Source organism: Dunckerocampus dactyliophorus, chromosome 9, assembly GCF_027744805.1.
Source record: "Dunckerocampus dactyliophorus isolate RoL2022-P2 chromosome 9, RoL_Ddac_1.1, whole genome shotgun sequence".
Classification (NCBI taxonomy): domain Eukaryota; kingdom Metazoa; phylum Chordata; class Actinopteri; order Syngnathiformes; family Syngnathidae; genus Dunckerocampus; species Dunckerocampus dactyliophorus.
Window position 1 is genome coordinate 10,164,956 of NC_072827.1, and position 19,906 is coordinate 10,184,861.

At 41.4% G+C, this 19,906-nt stretch overlaps 2 protein-coding genes across 2 annotated transcripts; one reads left to right on the top strand and one right to left on the bottom strand.

The window, feature by feature from the left end:
- Positions 1-3,971: 3,971 nt before the first annotated feature.
- Positions 3,972-12,227, bottom strand: septin10 (septin 10). Its single transcript, XM_054788092.1, has 10 exons — positions 12,086-12,227; positions 11,299-11,413; positions 9,972-10,167; positions 9,708-9,894; positions 6,751-6,912; positions 6,577-6,673; positions 6,276-6,444; positions 6,055-6,187; positions 5,793-5,971; positions 3,972-4,877 (listed from the first exon to the last, which is right to left on the bottom strand). Exons 1-10 carry the CDS (start codon positions 12,113-12,115, stop codon positions 4,862-4,864), a joined length of 1,284 nt encoding a protein of 427 aa, XP_054644067.1. The 5' UTR covers positions 12,116-12,227; the 3' UTR covers positions 3,972-4,861.
- A 649-nt stretch (positions 12,228-12,876) lies between these two features.
- Positions 12,877-19,232, top strand: sowahca (sosondowah ankyrin repeat domain family Ca). Its single transcript, XM_054788366.1, has 4 exons — positions 12,877-13,360; positions 13,487-13,866; positions 14,657-15,046; positions 15,112-19,232. Exons 1-4 carry the CDS (start codon positions 13,030-13,032, stop codon positions 15,574-15,576), a joined length of 1,566 nt encoding a protein of 521 aa, XP_054644341.1. The 5' UTR covers positions 12,877-13,029; the 3' UTR covers positions 15,577-19,232.
- Positions 19,233-19,906: the final 674 nt, after the last annotated feature.

Here is a 19,906-nt window from a genome sequence, read left to right on the forward strand (position 1 = left end):
TGTATTGTTCTGCAAATTTGAGGGCCCAAGCAAAGCACCCGATGTGTCGCTGACTCACCTTCTATGCAGTGTTTTTATTGGGTGAGGCTGCTAAATAACCCACCATGGGGCCAAAGGAAGCTGCAAGTGCCGGCAATTTCATAAGGAAGGTGAGAGACACTATTGAATTCAAGAAAAACACCTAAGCGAAGTTGGCCTCCCACCCCACTCAAAACTCTGGTCAGGTAGTCTCATTTGTTAGTGCTGCGTTTGTGCTCTTTTGTGCAATTAAAATGATGCTTTCGTTTTTGAGTTATTATAGTTTATTTTATTAGTCAATCAAAGTTCACCCAGCCCCCACATCCTCGGAATGAAACCAAAATAGCCCAAATTTTTAGTGCTGCGTTTGTGCTGTTTTGAGCGATTAAAATTAATGTTTGCGCTGCTTTCATTTTTTAGTTATTACAGTTTATTTTATTGGTCAGCCAAAGTTCACCCAGCCCCTGACTTGCTCGGAATGAAACCAAAATAGTCTAATTTTTAGTGCTACGTTTGTGCTGTTTTGTGCAATTAAAATTAATGTTTGCGCTAATTTCATTTTTTAGTTATTACAGTTTATTTTATTGGTCAATCAAAGTTCACCCAGGCCCCGACATCCTCAGAATGAAACCAAAAGAGTGTCATTTTTTTAGTGCTGCGTTTGTGCTGTTTTCTGCAATTAAAATTAACGTTTGCGCTGCTTTCGTTTTTGCGTTATTACAGTTTATTTTATTGGTCAACCAAAGTTCACCCAGCCCCCAACATGCTCGGAATGAAACCAAAATAGTCTCATTTTTTTTAGTGCTACGTTTGTGCTGTTTTGTGAAAATAAAATGAACGTTTGCGCTGCTTTCGTTTTTTAGTTATTACAGCTTATTTTATTGGTCAACCAAAGTTCACCTAGCCCCCGACGTGCTCGGAATGAAACCAAAATTGTCTAATTTTTTTGTGATACATTTGTGCTGTTTTGTGCAATTAACGTTTGCGCTGCTTTCGTTTTTGAGTTATTATAGAGGTTTTTTTATAGGTCAGGTAACTCAGGTAAGAAAAAGTCATCTTAAATTACTAAGATGGTGTCCCCTCCCCGTTTTCCCTCGCTGCTCCTTGCCACGTTCAACAGCAAGAGTCTTCAATCAAGGTTAAAGTGATTTCATTCATCATTTATCATTATTTTTGCTTTGTTTTCTGCATGGAAAACTGTAATTATTCTCTATAAAATGATTTATTTGTTCATATTTTTGGGTGTCTGGAATGGTTTAATTGGATTGGCATTATTTACTTTGGGAAAAATTGTTTCGGTTTTTGTATGTTTCACTTTTTGTCGGGCGTTTTGGAACATATTAATCATGAAAACGGAGGCACCACTGTAGATCGCCAATAACATTTTTATTTCATTTGACTTTAATCTGTTTTTATATGTTGTATTGTATTGTACTTTATTTATCCCACATCAGGGAAATTCACGTGTTACAGCAGCAAGCAAGATACGCAAGTAAAGAAAATATTATTTTATCATTCATATACTTCAGACTGATGCAAGAAAAACTATCTGGTACATTCATGAATCCATCTATCTATTTTTTCTATACCACTTCATATTTTACAAGCGTAAAATACGTGTAAATAGCCTAATCCGTTCCAAGATCTTCCCAAACTCACCCCTTTGGCCCTTCAAAATATTCAAAGTCCACCAAATGGGAAAATATAAAAATATAAAAACATAGTAGATATAGTCCAATATAAAATTAAAAAAGATACTTGGTGTGGCCCGCATGGTGGTCTAGTGGTTAGCACATTGGCCAATACAGGAACAGCCTGGAGATTGGGAAGCCCTGGGTTCGATTCTCCCCTGGGCATTTCTGTGTGGAGTTTGCATGTTCTCCCCGTGTGCGTGTGGGTTTTCTCCGGGTACTCCGGCTTCCTCCCACATTCCCAAAAACATGCAGGTGAGGTTAATTGGCGACTCTAAATTGTCCATAGGTATGAATGTGAGTGTGAATGGTTGTTTGTCTATATGTGCCCTGCGATTGGCTGGCGACCAGTCCAGGTACCCTGCCTGTCGCCCGAAGTCAGCTGGGATAGGCTCCAGCATGCCCCCGCGACCCTAATGAGGATGAAGCGGTATAGAAAATGGATGGATGGATACTTGGTGTGGACTTGAGTGCAGTTTGGTTAGTTTTCAGACTGGCATTTTTGTCGGCAGATGCTCAGTTAAGTAACAGTATGGCAATGGGGACATGGGACACATAAAAAAAACTTGCCATGACTGTAAAGTAGAACTAGATTTTAATTATTTCATTTATGTTGTTTTATTTTATTACAAAAAAAAGCTGTAACACAGACGGCACAGTGCAGTTTTATCCTGACTTTTTATTTGATTTGATTATGGCTGAGACAGACGATGCAGTGCAGTTTTAACACCACTGCAGAACTAGAACCCTTATTTTATTTTGATCATATCTTAATTAATCATTAAATTCATTTAATATTATAATTTAATCATTATTTTTGTTTTGTTTTCTATTATTTTGTTGTATTTTATTTTATAATAGCGTATTTTTCAGCTATAACAGGCTTTCGTCATAAAAGGCCCAAATCCAACCATCATTAGCAAACAGTGTGTGTGTGTGAGAAGCCCAAGAGCTTGAGCATGGGAAAGGGTGTGACACGCGCTCCCACCCAGAAGCTTTACCCCTCGCGGGGAGGTAAAGGGGCCTCCCTCCGTGAGACGCTTCTCCACAGGTGTTCTCCTCCAAGGCCCATCAGCGAGGTGCTGTTACCTCCTGCAGGGAATCCATCCTCATTCTCACGATTTACGCCACACGGTGCAGCAGAGATGAAGGTGAGACGCTAGGGGGGGGGGGGGGGGGGGGGGGGGGAGTGTATTTCCTTTCAGAAAGTGATGCCGTCTGAACAAGCCAAGCTCAGACAACCTTGACGTTGTCCTTCAACGGAAGAAGTTTCTTTTCAAAGAAAACTTACATCATACTCTCTCTCTGCATCAAGCGACATCCATACAAACACCTCCAAAGCTTTCACGTTATGTAATAAACACAATACTAATATAATCATTTCATGTAGTTGCATTGTTTATTTTGGTGGGCCAGCCAGGACACCCTTCCTCCCCTCAAGAATTGATCCAAAACCAAAAATAGGGAGAGCAAAAAGGACAAAAAACGGTAGTGAAATCGGGAGGGTTGACAGCATGTTTGCCCTTCAGTGTTTGTGACCCTGCAAATTTGCAGGTTTTTGGTCAAAAAGCAATTTCATTATTGATCAGGGTTAATGTTTTTCTCCATTTTTTTCATTCACCGTGTCTGTAACAATTTTACTTATTTTTTTTACTTATAAAACACATCTTTCACCCTAATTTGATCATTTGTTTTCTAAATTTTTGTCACAAAACACGTCTTGTTCACATAAGTCACTAATAATTTACTTTTTTCTCCATGTTTTAGGCATAAAACAGCTCATTCATCATAAGTTGCAACAATTTTACTTTATTTCCCCAATTTCCATCCATTTTCTGCTTACCCTCACTAGGGTCACGGGGGTATGCTGGAGCCTATCCCAGCTGACTTCGGGCGAGAGGTGAGGTGTACCCTGGAATGGACTGAAAATGCTTAATTTAGGCAAAACATCCATAAAATTTGCTAATTTGTTTTACTAATAGGCCGTATTCAACCACAAAACAGAGAGGACTTAATAATGAAGATATTTTTTGTCTCAATGGAAGCCTTCTCCCACAAATGACCGTGGTACAGTCCCATATATTATGATCTGTTATTGTTTGAAGATTTGCCATCAGTTAATACAGTGCCATCAACTGCCTCATTATCATCACAGCGCACTCTGTTAATTGCAGAAACTGACCTGCCGACATGTTCAAACTTGGTTAAACTTGTTTACATGAAAACAACATCCCATAATAAGGAGGTAGTGGACAAAAGGCCTGGTGAGTAACACTGTTTATTTCATAAATACAAGTGTAGTACAAGTATAAAAAGGTTCCCTCCATCAAGCATCCGTGTGTTTCACGGAGTGTACAAGTCAAGTGTTTTTTGTTACAGTAAGCTGGACACACATAAGGCACATGTAACACATCAGGAACACACACGCGTCACGCTCAGTAAGCAGCACCGCCCACTTTGGGTGTTCAAACGCTACAAGGTGTGTGAGTCTCGAGTGCATCGAAAATAATCTTCCCCCTCTCGTCCTCCTCCCCACGTTTATTCCCCAAGAGTCAGCACTGATGTGCACGCTCGTGTCAGCAGAAGCAAGAAGGGAGGAAGTATATACACGAGTCTAATGTATAAAAATATACTGGAACCAATCTAAAGTCAACTTCAACCTTCGCCTAGTAAACACAAATTGGTTCAAAAGTTAGGATTCTGTAGCTTTAGTTCGTAAAGTCACATGGTCTATTGACTATAATGAAGGCTTTCATTGTCTTGCTTTCATCTTCGGCAGTCATTCTGCAGATGAGTCGATTACAACATGAAAGACAAGAAAGTAGCATTTAAAGCATTGTAGGTCCATGATTTACTGGAAAGATGTGCAAATGTCAGCCTCTTCCTCTAAAAAAACAACACTGAAGAACTGTACAAAACCCACATGTTAGATCCAGAATAAAGAGTACACGTAAAAAGTATGGTCTTAACTTTGGCACAAAAACACGCTGGTGTGTTGCTGGTGGTGATTATGGCGGCGGGCGGGCGGGCGGGCGGGAGGGAGGGAGGGAGGCTTGGTGAGGAGGGGGTGGGGAGCTGGTTAGTGTTTACCGACCACCGGCCACAGAGATCTGGGAATGATGTCGCTGGTCAGGCTGAGACTCCCACATTCTTCACATGAAGCCGGAACTGGTGGAGAAAAAACAACAAGATGACCCAAGATGGTGAGGACAGTTTGGCAGCAGCAGATTCCGTAAAAATATGCAACCCAAAAAGTCTCCAATATTCCAAATATACACTAGAAAGCTATTATTGCTACTTGAAAAACATGCCTGTACAGTTAAGAATTTTTTTTTTTTTTATAAATCATCACTGTTTCGTAGCAGAATATGGCCCATTATTAGTCAAAAATACGCATATTTAAGCAAATACTAGGATGTTTTTGCTTAAATTAATCATTTTCAAGCATAAAAATGGCTATATAAACTACAATACTAATATAGGGCATTCAGAAGATGCATCCAAAGACGTTGTGACGGTATGTAGTATTCCACAGAAGCCAACAATGCTGACTTGTGAGAGTCTATTATGCCTTATTTTCTCTTATTTTGGCTACTATATTGGATAATATGGGTGGAAAAGTGACTACAGAGGTATCATTTCATGTCTAGAGGGCACTAATGTTAAAAACCGTGTTTGGAAGGTCGTACACAGGTTTTCTACACGCTAGCTACAAAAAGAAGGAATCCTACTTGGCAGAAATTCACTCATCATGGTCGGGTCTGGAACCAATTAGCCGCGATAAATGAGGGATTACTGTATACCTCTTTTTGCAACAGAACTAATGTTGTAATTCATTGAAAACAACAGGAAACCGCTGAGATGTGCATGCAGAGGTAGATAAAGCTGCAGGATGTTCACTACTCATGACGCCACAGCTGTTAAAGCCAATGTTTTTTGACCTGGCACCAATTAGACACCCTGCTGGTTATTTGCTTTTGTAGACCACACATCCCCGGTCACGATAGGAGACTAAATAGAGAACGTTCACAGTATAAACTAAATGTGTGTGGACTTGAATGAGTATATTGACATATTTCTTACTTCTTGCGGTCTTTGTCCTTCTTGCCGTTGGCGGTGAGGCTTTGGGCTTGCAGCAGTTGAGCAGCAGCACGTCTCTTGCCGAAGGAGCTCTGGTCCTCCTCCAGGAGTCGTTTCTTCTCCTCCAGAGCTGACTTCTCTTCGGCGTGGAGGCGCTTCAGCTGCTCAAAGCGACTCTGCAGCTGCACAACGACAATAAGGTTGACTTGAGGAAGGAAAATTCAGACCGGCCTCCTTCCATCCTGTCACAGTCTGAGTTGCTGACCTCTCGCTCGGCCTCCTTAAGCTCCGCCTCCTTCTCCTTGACCCGCTGCACAAACATCTGCCTCATCTCGTCCTCTCTCCTTTGCAGCTCCACTAGGAACTCGTGACGCTTGGCTTCGTAGGTCTGCTGCAGACTGCATACAGATGTACACAGTCATTTGAGAGGAGCGCCCAGATTGGGCTGTGATGTGGACGTGGCTGCTCTGTGGAACGAGAGGTCACCTGACAGGCTTGCACTCGGGGTCTGTGTCTTTGAAGCCCATCTCCTCCAGCTTGCAGCGCCTGTAGAGCTCGTAGTGGCGGGTGTGCGTCTGCTCTCTCAGGTCCTCCATGTTGACGCAAATCAGCATCTCCCTCAGCTTCACAAAGTCGCAATGACTCTCATTCTCCACTGGGCGTCACGGGGACACATTATTATGGGATGGATCGTGCACATACATATCTCACAAACATGACAGCAAGCATTTTTACCACAGTTCATCTTCTTCAGGGACAAGTTATTATAGATAATTTGAGTACACACCTTGGACCACCCCCCAGGGGTATTGGCGGGCCTTCACCATCTTGTTACCTACACAGACTTCTTCTGTGCTGCCCACAACAGCAAAAGGCAGATGGCCCTGAACACAACACACAAAAAGGATTGTATAGTAGACTGACGACTGACTGACTATGAAGAGGACGTGTGCCGACTTACGTTCATGGCCGTGTTGACCTTGGCGACTGTCTCGTCGTCCAGAGGGAACTGGTAGATCTGCACGCCGTTGCTCACCAGCTCGCTCATGATTTTGATCTTGAATTTGTGCAGCTCGCTCTTGCTGATGGTGTCCGCTTTGGCGATAACAGGGATGATGTTCACCTGCGCGAGACCGGAAGCGCGACCGACAGGCTTGACACAATTCATAGAATAGGTTTAATACAACAAGAAGTGTCCACAAAGTGGGAATCATTCATTCTAAATGGAATATTATCCTAGTTAGAGCACAGAAAACCTGTTTATAACCTTCTAAATATCATTTTTAACACAAAGAAACACCCCTATAGTCACCTTTACACTTCTATTACCCAATATAACAGACCTGACAAGACAAAATAAGACAAACAAGATTCATGCCTGTGTGTGTTGTTGTAAATGTGTTCCAGTGCTATAGGGGAGCTGAGTGGAGTGGGCGGACCAGAAGTGACGTCGGGGGTTTAGAGTTGCATTTTATCTTGGCAACAGTAGTCCGTGTTAGGGATTATTGTGCCCGTTGTGCAATAAAAGCCTGTTGTTCCGGTGATCAAGTCTGGTGCTTGTGCGTCTCACCGAACATTACAGTAACATTACTGACACCTAGTGACCAGTGTAGCATACTACATATCATCACAAAGTCTTTGAATGCATCTTCTGAATGTCTTCTATTTGTATTTTATGTCATTTAGCCATGTTTATGCTTGAAAATGCTTCATTTAGGCAACAATATGTACGATTTGCTTAGAGAAGCATATTATATGCATATTAAACTATGAAGCAGCTTCAATTATTAATACATTTTTGAAAAATCATGATAAAGCTGCAAAATTCAAAGCGCAAAGTGGCGAGGGATGTCCTGTATATTTTTTGCCTCCGAAAATTGGCTGTTTCGAGTCAGTAATATCTTATAAAAATCCAAAGAACAAACAACCTCATCAAGGACAGCACACATCCACAACACTCATTATTCACACTCCTACCGTCAAGCAGACGCTACAGGAGTTTGAAGTCCAGGACAACAAGACTGGCAAACAGCTTTTACCCACAGGCCATCAGGCTTCTCAACGAAGCACTCACACACGCCACACGCAACACACGCATAGCACTTTATTTATTTTATTTATTGATTTATTTATTTGTATTAATGTCTCTTCTGTTGTTGATGCTTAATTTATTGGTATATATGTTTCTGATGTTGTTATTCATTTTCTTCTGTTTTTCTTTCTTTCTTTTTTGGGAGAATGAACAGAACAAGAATTTTATTGCATAGCAGAACCACCAGTTTTACTGTGCATATGACGATAAAACTCTTGAATCTTGAAAATGTACATCACACATGCACCACTTTTCAAAAAGCCCACAATTTTTTATGTTTATGGATCACGGATTTATTTATTTTTTTTTTTGCCAAGTGTCCTTGGACGCACCACAGTTGCTGTGAGACACAAAAGTGAAACTTATGTGACTTGCACACCGTGACTCAGATGAATCACCCATGGTCACTCGTATAGCAAATGTTGATCCAAAATCAGGAGAAAGTCAAGCTAGCAGAAGGGTTTGGAGGGGAAGGACCGAGACGCATGTCAAAAAGGGCGTATCAATTACTCTTATGACTTTCGCCATTCGCTGATGGTCCCAGAAGGTAACCTCCACAAAAAGCAGGGCTCTTCTGTATTTTTACTGGGCTCATAGTGCTATTTTCTTCCACACACAACAAAAAAACATTACGACTTCAGTCGTAACAGTCATTCTCAAAACTATGCAATCTTCACCAAGTGGACCTAAGTGGCAAGTGAGGTCAACGTTTTAGTGCGTGGTGCTGCTCTACATTCCATGAATGAGGTAGAGCTAAATATCTTAAAGACAGTGCTGTAGAGATTCAGGAAGTAAAAAGGAACAACAAAGAACTCTCTCAGTGCTAACATGTGTGAGTCTATATGAGCCTGATTTATGCCTTATTTTCTCTTACTGTATGTCTTACTGGGTACAGGAGTGTTAAGGTGACTATAGGGGTATTATTTAATGTCTGGGAGGGCTCTAATAATTCTAAAAAACGTATTTAGAAGGTCGTTAACAGGTTTTCTATGTTTTAACTATGACATTATTTGATTTATTCATTAGGAATCCTACTTTTTGAAAATGTACTTATCACTTAACGTGTCTGGAACGGATTAACCACGATAAAAAGAGGAATGACTAAACGATGAGTTCTGATGTTATTTGTGGCTTAGCAGCCTTCCGAGCCACCCCAAATTCCTGTCTTCCTCTTTTCGTGTGTGTCTGAGTCATTTTGTCTAGCTGAGGAATGTTTTTTTCTGCTGGAGTTTCAGGGTCAGACCACACATAGAAAACACACACTGATGGCAACACACAAAACAACACAATGAGATTGGTCTGAGAGGCTGACTGTCTCTTCAGCAACAAATGTCTCTCTCTGTGCCTGCCTGTCTTTCTTTCTGTCTGTACAGTGACACAAAAGGACAACTCGAGTGTGTGAGCGTGAGGCGATTACAACATTCCAACGTTTTTTGGTTTTTTTTGTGACTCTTTTCACACGCAAATCCTGGGTTACTGCCACTTCCCGGCAGTGACACGCAGAGCATGGGAAAGGTTCTGACCACCTCCAGACTGACTACAGGCGCTACAGAACCAGTCGCACTGCAAAAAAAAACCCAAATCGTAGTGAGCTTTTTTAAATCTACTTAAAGGCTGACCCCCGATAGACAGAACAGCCTACTGCTGTGTTTCCCATACATTCATTTGTGGTGGCCTGCCACTAATTAATTGTGGCCGACACAGATCAACTTGGTATTACATATTAAGAATTCTCTGCGTTTATGTGCAAACTCTTATTTTGAAGCATTTTACTTTTCTTTTGTAGCTGTGAAATACCAATGACACAATCCATTACGTGCTCCTACCTTGCTGTCTAGTTTCTTCATGGTGACTAGGTCCAGGGACTTGAGCGAGTGGCCCGAGGGGGAAATAAAATACAGACAGGCGTGGACTCGTGAGTCGTGGTAGTTGAAAAGGGAGCGCTTGATTTTGAGTTCCTCCTGCAGGTAACTCTCAAACTGCCTGTCGATGTAGTCCACCACCGGCTGGTAACTGTAGGACAAACCAAGAGACTGATGGGTGACATCATCACCAACGTGGCCGTCAGTCTCTCACAGTGAGGCGCTAACCTTTCCTGTTTGTTCATTTGGTCTCCGAACCCCACCGTGTTGACCACGGTGAGGCGCAGTCTCACGTTGCTTTCCTGCAGGTCGTAGGTTTGAGCCCGCAGCTTCACTTGAGGCTCAAAGTGCGACGATTCAAAGTTTTCAAAGTTGGTGTTGAACAGGGTGTCCATCAGGGTGGACTTGCCAATCCCCGTCTCACCTGATGCAAGAAAAAAAAGGCAAAGCTTGATTAACAAAACATGACAGTGTGTGCATCAGTGATAAAAGCATTTCCCTTACATTCAGTTATTTGTGATAGCACATAACTGTGCTGCATTCAAGGAAAGTGCAAAGTGCAAAATCTACAGTATATCTTTAGAGCCAAAACCTTCCATTTATGAAAATGCAATAAAGGCACATTGCTACGTTTTTTTCAGAAACTGGGCCACATTAGACCTGGTGCAGTTTGAAAACAACTGTACCTAGACTCCTCAAATCTTGTCTGAATTATGCCACAGACCCTGAAGGTTCATAAAAACAGTTTCTGATTTGTGAAACATTTATTCTATTTGTGAAAATGCAATAAATGCAATGTTTTTTCAGTATCTAGACCACATTAGACCTTGTCCAGTTAGAAAACCACTGTATCTAGACTTCTCAAATCTGGGCTGGATTATGCCACAGAGGCTAATCATTCATTACGACAGTTTGTGATTTTTTAAACCTTTACTCCATTTCTGAAAATGCAATAAAAGGCACATTTCTACATTTTTCAGCATTTAAACCACATTACACCAGGTGTTGTTCAAAAGCCACTGTAGCTAGAGTGGATGAGCGTATGCCACAGATTTAGTTTTTATGAACCTTCAGGGTTTGTGGCATAAAATAGTCCCGATTAGAAAAGTCGAGGTAAAGTGGTTTCCGAACTGGACCAGGTCTAATGTGGTATAGAACTCTAGATGCTGGAAAACCAGAGAAATGCACATATTTCACAAATCAGAAACAGTGTTTTTATGAGGCTTCCGGGTCTGTGGCATAATCCAGTCCAGCTTTGAGAAGTCTAGGTACAGTGGTTTCGAACTGGACCAGGTCTGATACCCTCTTAGATGCTGCAAAAACAAAGATGTGTGCCTTTATTGCATTGTCACAAGTACAATAATGGGTGTCATGCAAAGGTAATGTCTTGCCTAAAATGTTTCCACACTGAAAAGAGTCACAAAAACAGCCAACAGTCGCACAGCATATTAAATTAATTCCACCGTAAATAAAATCAGAGGCTGGCAAATCCGACGATAACTTTTAGTGTTTTCTAACTCTGAACAAGCTGCTGTATGTACGTCTGACATCATACCAATGCAAAGGATGTTGAAGCAGAAACCCTGACTGGTAGACTTGTTGACTAGCTGGTCTGGGAGGCTGTCAAAGCCCACATGGCCTGCCAGGGAGAGAGGCCGGACTCCCTTATCCTAAAGAACACAACACACAAAGACATCACACCCAGTGCATATTATAGTGGCATTTTTTTGGTCACCAATCATCATTCAAAACTTTTCTCTGTGTTATAGGTGAATCTTAGTTATGTTTGGTGTGTGTGCCATTAAAGCAAACAATTTAAAGTGAATCTCTAAATAAAACATCCACTGCACAGCTTTACTATGAAAACTATACTACCAGTAGGTACTCAAATATCTGTTAGGTGAAACTATATGCAATTACCATATGTGGTGCTTCTAATGAAAGCTAAAAAGGTAATATAAACTACAGTACAGTAAATAATATAAAAGTAGTATTTCTAGCAGAGAAGAGTTCAGTGTTTCTCCTCACAACAAACTTTATGGCCAATTGGATGACGTGATATGTGCTTCAGGCAGCTAACGCCCCTCTGTCCATACGTCTTTATGTCGCTGGGAAAACACATTTACGTTCATGTTGACAGAAATAACCACCAATATATTAAGCAGACACTGCACACACAAGCTGTATTCTATTAAGTTATGTTTGAACGGGAGAGTTGTTCCATTTCTCAAAGAGAGAAGTTATGCTAGGTGTGCGGCTAGCTAACTTCATTGTAGCCCCAGACACTCCCTGTCCGACTATGACTGTCATAAGAGTTAACCACCAAAGCAGAAAATACAAACCGGTTGCCGAGCAACATCGGAAGAAGACATGGTTTTCGATTAAATGTACAGTTTCCCGTAGATCGGAGACTAAATACAGCAACAGTTATTGAAATTCTTTTCCCAAAGAATCCTGACTGAGACCGCCTCACCGCTGACGGACTAAACCACAAGAAGAAGGTGTTTAGGTTTAATGTATTCTCAGTGAATATAGTTCAGATGTAACATATTGGTAATTTTACTTTAACGTTAGCAAGCATTTTACAATATAGTCTTTAAATTACAATTAAGATGCCAACATGCTAGGTACAGCAATTATTACAATTAATTTATTTCTACCAGCGCCCCCATCTTTGTAAATTGGTATAGTCCTTTTTAACACCTCTGTGGCGTTCATAGTAGTCAAAGTGAGACGATCTTTGTTAGATGCAAAGGTTGACAAACACAAATAAACAAAGGTAGATAATCTGCCTGTATTACACGTATTTTTAAAAGTTAATGTAGTAGTACGTTATGCATTTTTGACCATTTTTAAGACATTTTGTTCAGTTATAATCACCCACAAGTGCAACTAAAGTGAACAAATTCTGCCATTTAAAACAAACCTAACCAAGAAATACTTTTGAATTGGTTTTTGAACTTCTATGACGATACTGCACGACTGAAACAACAAAATCATAAACATATGATCGCCTTTTGTAAAATACCAAGTTGTTAAATTGTTTAGAATCCCTGAATCCTGATTGTACGTGAAGCTCATGAATGTAGCACGACGACGAGGGATTAGTTGAAAGTTGCGCCCTCTATCGGCCATTGCTATACATTGATTAGTAATGACTACCCCCATGGAGGAAAGCAGGAGGCCCAGTGAAGATGCTGTCATCGGCTGTTGACAGCAAAATGAAAACGGAATAATTTCGAAACCTTTTGGTGTCATGTAATTCATTTCCTTGGATCAAAAGGGGATGAAGATGGCGTCCCGGTGGACGGTCCAAGCCGTGCAGGAGTTCCTAATCGAGCGAGGAGGGAGGGTCCAGCAGATGGAGCTGATCGATCACTTCACAGCGGCGTGGGGTGGAAATGACCCGCTGAAGGAGGAGGAGGAGGCTCTGAGGAGCATCGTGGACATGGTCGGCGTCGTGGAAGTGGAAGGCGGCGTGAAATTCGTGTGTCTCAAGGTTGAATGTAGCAAACAGTCGGTGATGTGCGTGGACGCGCAGTGCAACGGGGGCATGCACGACACACCGGACAACAAGGGCCGAGTCAGCGGCAACCGTGACAACGGCCTGCAAACAGGTGAGTGTTTATCACTGCAGCATCTCTGCTTTTCTTTATGTCCTAAGCTTGCACATACACTTACTAGCCTAGCTGACAATGTGACCCCACTGAATAGTTATTCAGCATGCAAAAATGCGTTTACAGGAACTTCTGGTCCGTCTTCCACTATGGATGACGTCACGCAGCCCAACAGCCAAGATCCACCTGCTGCCCCCTCCCACATGAGCAAGACCACCACCACTCCTGCTTCCGTCGGAGCAGGCGAGGTGAAGCTGAGAGAAAGGAGGAGGCGAGAGTCTGCCCCGCTTATCGGGGTGCCAGACCGGGACCACCATGCTGCAGGCGCCAACATCCAACCAGTCAGAGGGGCCCGCCGGGTGTCCAAAGGGGCCCAGCGAGCCTTGCTGACCAGTTGCCTGTCTGAGGACAGCTCCATAGAAGGTCTGGACCACAGAGTGGACGTGAACACACCCAAGGGGAGTCGGAGGAATTTCATCGAGCTGATGATGAATAGTTCTCCTCAGGTGAGGTGTTTGGATCTTGGCGTATGAAAACTGAGGTTTGACCAGGTGGTTTCTAACTGAAAATGTGTGTCAACAGTATTGTTTTGTACATCTAACAGCGTTTTTGTGGCCCGGAAACATAAAGAAAATGGGACTCGGGGATCGAATGAGGGTCCAGCAGTGAGAGTTGACCAGCACTAGCTGTCAACTTTGTCGGCTCATTGTCCAGCGTGGCTCTTTATAGTGCAGGTAGTGAGGTTTAGCCGCATCCCGCCAAACTTCACTCTCATCCGGCTCACAACACCAATATAACCTGACTGGCCCACCCCAGGGTCCTCCGACTGAGAGTTGAGCAGCGCTAGCTGACGTGCTAAAAGCCCAAGCTGTGAACTCTTTGTCCATCCCGTTTCTTTAAGGCATCCGTTACATTACCTTGCCCAACTTTTTAAACACGTTTTATTTATGGTGGGCCTCTGTGTCACGGCTGCATCCCTCCAGGTCACTGATGTGATGGGAAGAAAAGCTCTGACTCGCCGACACCCTCAACGCTCGGCTGTTGCTGCATCATTAAGGGTAAAGATGGTTCTGTAACGTCAACACAGACGTTGTGAGGATGACAAGGAGATGGTCGATCAACAATCTCTTTACTGCACAGACTGTCGGAAATTACAAAACTTTACAAAACACTATATATAGCTGCCAGGTTGCTACAGTACCCTTGAGCATGTTAAAGGATCAGCTCCTATGAAAGCGACAGTAATAACTACATTTTTTTTTTTAATTACTGTTTCGTATTGTCATCCCACTGCAGGTTCGAAGGTCTCTCATTAACCGAGGTCCGCGCCTTCGAGACTCGATGAGGAGCGACGGCGACTCGTCCTCTCTCCTCTCCTCGGCCACGGACGAGGATTGCGCCTTGGTGACTCTGGACCCGCTGGAGCATGAGTGGATGCTGTGCGCCTCAGACGGCCTGTGGGAGAGCCTGCAGCCCCTCCTGTTCGTGGAGGCCGGCCTCGTGGCCAAGAGGGACTTTGTCACGGGCTTCACTTGCCTCCACTGGGCGGCCAAGCAGGGCAAGGCTGAGCTGCTCTCCCAGTTGCTGACCTTCGCCAAGGACAATGCCGTGCCTGTGAACATCAATGTGAGGTCCAGCGCTGGTTACACGCCGCTGCACCTGGCGGCCATGCATGGACACACTCAGGTAGGTGCGTTGCTCCTAAATAGGAAAATGATGACGACGTGTTTTGAGTGTTTGTCGATGTTCAGGTGGTACGTGTGCTGCTGGCGGACTGGGAGGCGGACCCCGAAGCGAGGGATTACAGCGGCAGGCGAGCCATCCAGTATCTCCCTGCGCCCCTGGCTGCAGACTTGCAGGAGCAAGGGGTAGTCACCTCACCAGAGGCTGAGTCCGACAATGAGAACGCAAGCAGCAGTAGCCGGGTGCGTGGCTGGCGCTTTCCCAAAGTCCTGCAGGGCAACCTAAACCCGCTCCGCCTCCTCAACCCACCAGCAGCCGGGGCCTCCGAGGAGGCGGTCGGGAACGGGAGGACAAAAGGGGGCATGCTGAGGAAGTCGTCCCTGAGCAGGCTTAACGCTCGGCTACATCGGGGGCGGCACAGGGCTCAGATCATCCACAGCACCTCTTTCAGGGACACGGGGGAAATGGGGAGAGGCGACGAGCTTCCCAGCAGCCCGGTACGAACACGACCACTCTCCAACTTGTTTGGATGAAGCCACACCGCTCTCAACCAGCTATTTATTTATTAAGTTTGACATTTTTAGAACCCAAATTCATAGTTTATTGTACAATAACACACTTTTATTAGTAGCATATTTTATTTACTAAAGGGAAAACATACTTATGTAACACTTTTGCTGCGTTCATTTAATTTATTTTAACAGAAACATTGAATTTTTCATTTTTGCTATTTTTTCTGTACATGCGAAAGGGACATTTGTCATTTTGATTCACATTGGTGAAAGTCACATTAATCCCAAATGGTGTTTCTGGTGCCGAGTTATGACAATTGAATTGAATTACCTCGTTTTTCGTTATTCATTTCTTTCAAAAGGCAATATTCTCCCATAAGAAATCATATAAATCCAGTTAATCCATTCCAGACACTCAAAAATATTATCTAATTTTGTGTTTGACATGGAGGAAACGGGGTGAAATAATTATAAATTCCAAATTGATTAAACTTAATGTTGATGTGGACTTCCCCGTATGTCCAGGCGACATCAAATTCGAGAGAGTTTCTCACCTTCTTTATCAAATTGCTGGCACTCGCAACTTTCTTTGGCCCCATGGTGGATTATTTAGCAAGCAATAAAAATGCACAGACAGTGAGTCAGCAACGCGTAGGATACTTTGTTTGGGCACTCAAACGGGCTGCAGTAATCCCTCAACATTTTGCGGTTTCACTCGATCACAGTTTTTCAAGAATATATTAATAAGTCATGCAGAATATGGCAATATTTTTTTTTAATATTTTTTTTTATTTGAGAATTGTCCACATTATGTTACAGTCGTCCCGTTTGCACTCGCCACTTTGAAGAAGTCACCCAGACTCCGTTGGTCACATGTTTAATATTCCACACATCACATTTAAACACCTTTTTAGTTTTGCTGTCATTAATCCGGCAAATAAGACTGTTTCACATTGTTTGGGGGCTGCTATACTGTTTTTTTTTAAAGCAATCTGCTTACTGTCACAGTACTGTTTCTACGTGGTTTTGTAAGAATCTCCGTTCCAATTGCTGATTTATGTCGCGATGACTTCAGGGACCTTGACGACCAGCGTAGCAGGGATCAGTAAATATGCAATGGAGCCAGCACAAGTCGCACTCATCTCTCTGGATTGTATTGTTTTCAAGCTGCGTGTCACGTGTAGATATTCAGTGACTACTGTAGGTGTTTTTGTCTCTTGTTCATGACGATCACCTCTATTTCATGGATCGTACCACTGCACACGTCGTCTGTTCTTGTGTGTTTGTGCACTTTGACGTCACTCTTCACCTGCACGTGTGTGAGGAAACACTATTTTATGTTTAGTTTAGTTTTTTTGGATACTGTGAAGTTACCACGCTGTGTTGTGAGAACACTGAGCCACTTTCATTGTCCCATCCTTCATTGTGAAATAAAGCAATACTCAGTAGCACGACAGAACCACATGTTTAATGGACTCATTGATTAGTTATCACACACCCCGCCGGCTGTCCTTGTTTGGTCATGTTGAATAATTGATGATTTGATGTCCGGAGATTACACAATAGCCACAGCTGACTGTGTAACACGGCACTCGGGCATCGTTGCACACCTGTTCGACATTTTGTATGCAGGTATCGGGTTCCCCCAGGGCTTCATCTATGCCAGGGGTGTCCAAACTTTTTCCAGCGAGGGCCACGTAGTGAAAAATGAAAGGACGCAAGGGCCGCTTTGATATTTTGTAAAGCAACGAATGTAGATATGCTAAGAAGTGATACAGTATATATTTCAAGAAAAACCTGCATCTCAGCTTTGTGATATTGGAGAAAAAGCCTATTATTAGTATTTTTATATTATTTCTAAACATATGGATGTTTCTGTGCGTTTTCCAACTGTTTCAACTTTTTTCCTGGAAATTTTGTTCTGTTCACAGGTATGACTTTATTCCTGTAATATTTTGACTAATATTCTCGTAACTTTTTTCCGCAAAACAAAATTTTCCAAAAATGACAACTTCATTCATTGTTTTGTTTGTTTCTCATAATATTACAACTTTTCAAGAATAGCATCTTTTTTCTTGAATATTTCAACTCTGTGCTACCAAAATGTCAATATTTTTTCTCATAACATACTTTATTCTCATAAAATTGCCAGTTTTTTTTCTCATTAGAATACCACTTTTTTGTCTTAATATTGTGACTTTATTCAAATTTACAGCTGTTTTTTTCAATTTATGCAGATTTTCCGACTGTTTCAACTTTCTCGTAATTATGACTTTATTCCTGTAATATTTTGATTTTATTCTTGTAATACTATAACTTTTTTCGTAAACCAAACTGTCCAAAAATGACAACTTTATTTTGTTTTGTGTCTTTAAAAAAAAAAAAAATAATATTTCAACTCTTATGCTGCTAAAATGTCATTATTTTTTCCTTATAATATGATGATTTTATTCTCGTAAAATTGAGGCGTTTTTTCTCGTTACAATGTGCTTTTTTTCTCTTAATATTTTGACTTTATTCTCATAAACTTACAGCGTTTTTTTTTCCATTTCTGAAGATTTTCCAGCTGTTTCAACTTTCTGTTTGTAAATTCTCGTCTCGCAATTATGACTTTATTCACCTAACATTATAACTTCTTCCACAACCACATTTTCCATTTTATTTGTTTCTCATAATATCATGAGTTTTTTTTAAGAACATCTTTTTTTAATACTTCAACTAAAATGACATTAGGTTTCTCCTTTAACATAACAAGTTTATTCTTGTAAAATTGCGACTTTTTTCAGAAGAATACGACTTTTTTCTCTTCATAGTTTGACTTTATTCCCATAAAATTATAGCTGTTTTTTTTCCATACACCTTTTAAAAAATAAGATATTTTTTCTTTAATATTTCAACTCTATGCTACTAAAAATGATAATAATATAACATAACATAACATAATATATTTTCTTTTCTCATAATATTAGTTTATTCCTGTAAAATTGAGCCTTTTTTTCCTCATTAGAATACGCCTTTTTTCTCTTAATGTTTTGTCTTTTTGTCTTTATTCTCATGAAATTGCAGCTGTTTTTTTCCCCCATTTCTACAGTTGTTTTCTTCTTAAGTTCCCACCTGTTTCAACGTTGTTCTTGTAAATTTTCTTCTCGTAATTATTAATTTATTCTCATAATATTTTAACTTCATTCTTGTATCATTATTACTTTTTCCGCAACCAATTTTGCAAAACAAATGTGTTCGTTGTTTTGCTTGTCTTTAAAAAAAAACAACTATTATTAAAAAATATTTCAACTCAATGCTACTAAAATGACGTTCCTTTTCCTCATAGTATTATGACGTTATTCTTGTAAAATGAATTGTTTTTGTTAAAGTACTACTTTTTTCTCTAAATATTTTGACTTTATTCTGGCAAATTGGCTGCAGATTTTTTTCATTTCTGCTGGGTTTTTTTGTTTTTTTTTTTAAGTTTTCTTCTTCAATTATAGCCGTGGGCTGGAAATGCCCCCTGGCCTGCACCTGTCAGTTCCTGGTGGTGTAATGGTACAGCTGCTGCCTTTTAAGGAAGCGGGTGTGGGTTTGATATCAGTCCTGAACAGTGTTTTTTTTTTTTTTTTTAATTCTGTTCATATATTTTGCACTTTAATGAATGAATGAACGAACGTTAAAACATTTAGTTTCGACTGTATTGTTTTTACTCCAAAGCCTTCAAGGTTCAAGTCAAATAGTATGAAAATAGGGTGGCTTTATATGGGTGGCTCCAAATAAAATTCTGTCCTGCATCCAATATTCTCTGTGGTTCCCGTCATCTAGTCTAAAATCATTTTGGGTCTCTTGTAGATTCCCAAGTTGCTTGAGGCCATGTTTATCTGTTGCATGACTGCTGATTGGAACAGAGCAGCGAGACTGCAGCGATACTGACCTACATACACAGTGAAGGGAGTAATGCCTGTTATGTAAATGTCTCGCCATCCTATCAGAGAATTGGTGTCGTTGGTTCGCTCTGATCGGACTAATCCGTATTCAATCCGCTGTATCGCTCATTCCGTCCCCCAAATAGTTGCAGTAATAGCAGTAGGTTCTTGGAAGTGAACGAAACGGCTTTTTTTTCCCCCGTCTGTTTTTCAGCAAAAGCCGCACGGGGTTGCACACACATCGCGGTCGTGAGCACACGAACAGGTGGGAGGGAGAATGAAATGTTGTATTTTATAAAGTGCTTTTTGTAGCAATCTGTCCCATGTTGAGCATATAAATAATAATCATTTCATACAGTATAATTCTATTTTTACATTAGAAATGGATTTAACACATATTTTGGTAAGAAATCACTTTAAGCAACAACAACAACAAAAAA